Genomic DNA, 2,534 nt, shown 5'->3' on the forward strand with positions numbered 1-2,534 from the left:
ACAAGATACCACGTGGCAAACGTGGCACGCAACCCAAACTGATGAAGGAAAAGAAAAACAAGATCTCAGAGGGCGGCACGTCTGCCGCTCGCTGGCCCTCGGGATGGCTCCATTCTACTGCCACGCACGAGCCGCAGCTGAAAGCAAAACCAGAAGCAGGACGTCGTCCCTGCGGCCCCACACGCCAGCGCCCGACAGCCGGCCCAATTAACGTCCAGATCGATCAACGGCGCCTCTAAAGCCTAAAACCTCTCACCACGTCACGAGTCTCCTCCCTAATCCCCCTCACTCCCAACCCCGCCCCACATCCTCCCTCCTCCTCCGCCCCGCCGCCAAGGCCAAGCTCCGTCGCCGCACCATGGCGACACCCGCCGCCACCACCTCCTCGCTCTCCCTCCTCTTCGCCCACCCCCACTCCCACCACCCCTCCACCAAGCAGCGCCTCGACAGGTCCCATCTCCGCCTCCCGCTCCGCGCCGCCGCGCACCGCACGCGCTGCGCCACCGAGGGCGTCTCGGCGTCGACCGCCACCAAGCACCGGCGCCCCGCGGAGGAGAACATCAGGGAGGAGGCCGCGCGCCTCCGCGGGCCCGCCACGACCTTCTCGGCGTGGTACGAGCCGTTCCCCCCGGCCTCCGATGGCGACCCCAACGAGCGCTACTCGCTCGACGAGGTCGTCTACCGCTCCACCTCCGGCGGCCTCCTCGACGTCCGCCACGACATGGACGCGCTCGCGCGCTTCCCGGGCTCCTACTGGCGCGACCTCTTCGACTCCCGCGTCGGCCGCACCACCTGGCCCTACGGCTCCGGCGTCTGGTCCAAGAAGGAGTTCGTGCTCCCGGAGATCGACTCCGACCACATCGTCTCTCTCTTCGAGGGCAACAGCAACCTCTTCTGGGCGGAGCGCCTCGGCCGCGAGCACCTCGGCGGGATGAATGACCTCTGGGTCAAGCAGTGCGGCATCTCGCACACTGGCTCCTTCAAGGACCTCGGCATGACGGCGCTCGTCAGCCAGGTCAATCGCCTCCGCCGGGCTCCGCTCTCGCGCCCCATCAACGGCGTGGGGTGCGCGTCCACTGGCGACACCTCCGCCGCGCTCTCGGCCTACTGTGCCGCTGCGGGCATCCCCGCCATCGTGTTCCTCCCCGCAGACCGCATCTCGCTGCAGCAGCTCATCCAGCCCATCGCCAACGGCGCCACGGTGCTCTCGCTTGACACCGATTTCGACGGATGCATGCGGCTTATCAGGGAGGTGACAGCTGAGCTGCCCATATACCTCGCAAACTCACTCAACTCGCTTCGGCTGGAGGGGCAGAAGACTGCAGCCATAGAGATATTGCAACAGTTCAATTGGCAGGTGCCGGACTGGGTCATTATCCCAGGAGGCAATCTGGGCAACATTTATGCTTTCTACAAGGGGTTTGAGATGTGCCGTGCTCTTGGGCTAGTTGATCGTGTTCCACGGCTTGTATGTGCACAGGCTGCCAATGCAAATCCACTGTACCGGTATTACAAGTCTGGGTGGACTGACTTCCAATCACTTGTTGCTGGAACTACATTTGCATCTGCCATACAGATTGGTGATCCAGTATCTATTGACCGTGCGGTTGTTGCGCTGAAGGCAACCGATGGCATTGTTGAGGAAGCTACAGAGGAGGAGCTTATGGATGCGACGGCTCTTGCTGACCTCACTGGGATGTTTGCTTGCCCACATACTGGGGTTGCACTTGCTGCCCTGTTCAAGCTCCGTGACCAGGGTATAATTGGCACTAATGACCGCACGGTGGTTGTTAGTACAGCACACGGGCTAAAGTTCACACAATCAAAGATCGACTACCATGATAAGAACATCAAGGACATGTTGTGCCAGTATGCCAATCCACCGATCAGTGTGAAGCCTGACTTTGGGTCTGTCATGGATGTTCTCCAGAAGAAGCTCAATGGTAAGATCTGAGCTTACCTTTAATTAACCTCAAGAGTTCTATCTTGTTTATCGTCACAACGGCTGTACTTTGGCATCTTAATCAACTGCACTTGGTGACCATGGTATGGCGATATCATCTTTATTTTCCAGTACTAGGTTCTTGAGGCTCTTCTAACTATAGGCAAAAGTGGATAGAGCTTTCCTTGTACTTTATCTGTATCATGTAATAGCAATAATAATGTATGATGTTATGGTTGAATAATTGTTTGGTTCAGCCCGTGCATGCTTGCCTGTTTCCTGTTTTGTGTGTGTTGTTCACTTTTGGTTGCCGATGACGTAAGTTGCCTCTGTTGCAAGGATTGACCCAACAAGATGTATTACACATGTTGGGTTATTGCATTATTGGTGTTACTTTTGGTTCTCCATGACATAAGTTATCCCTGTTGGAAGGATTAGCCCAACATGATGTATTACAGATGTTTGCCTATTGTGGTTAGTGTTAATTTTCATTAGTTGCAAGAGAATTCTTGGCCTAGACATAGTTCTTGTTCCAGTGGCAGCAAGTCGTTTGTAGGTGACACTGTAGCAGCTTAAGTATCTATGGGGATAG

General features: G+C 56.4%; 1 protein-coding gene across 1 annotated transcript; it reads left to right on the plus strand.

Annotated features, from left to right (window-relative positions):
* Positions 1-274: 274 nt before the first annotated feature.
* On the plus strand, positions 275-2,207 carry LOC119276691 (threonine synthase, chloroplastic-like). Its single transcript, XM_037557822.1, has one exon. It carries the CDS (start codon positions 359-361, stop codon positions 1,952-1,954), a length of 1,596 nt encoding a protein of 531 aa, XP_037413719.1. The 5' UTR covers positions 275-358; the 3' UTR covers positions 1,955-2,207.
* The last annotated feature ends 327 nt before the right edge of the window (positions 2,208-2,534 follow it).

The sequence above is a fragment of the Triticum dicoccoides genome, chromosome 3B, assembly GCF_002162155.2.
Source record: "Triticum dicoccoides isolate Atlit2015 ecotype Zavitan chromosome 3B, WEW_v2.0, whole genome shotgun sequence".
In the NCBI taxonomy this organism is placed as follows: domain Eukaryota; kingdom Viridiplantae; phylum Streptophyta; class Magnoliopsida; order Poales; family Poaceae; genus Triticum; species Triticum dicoccoides.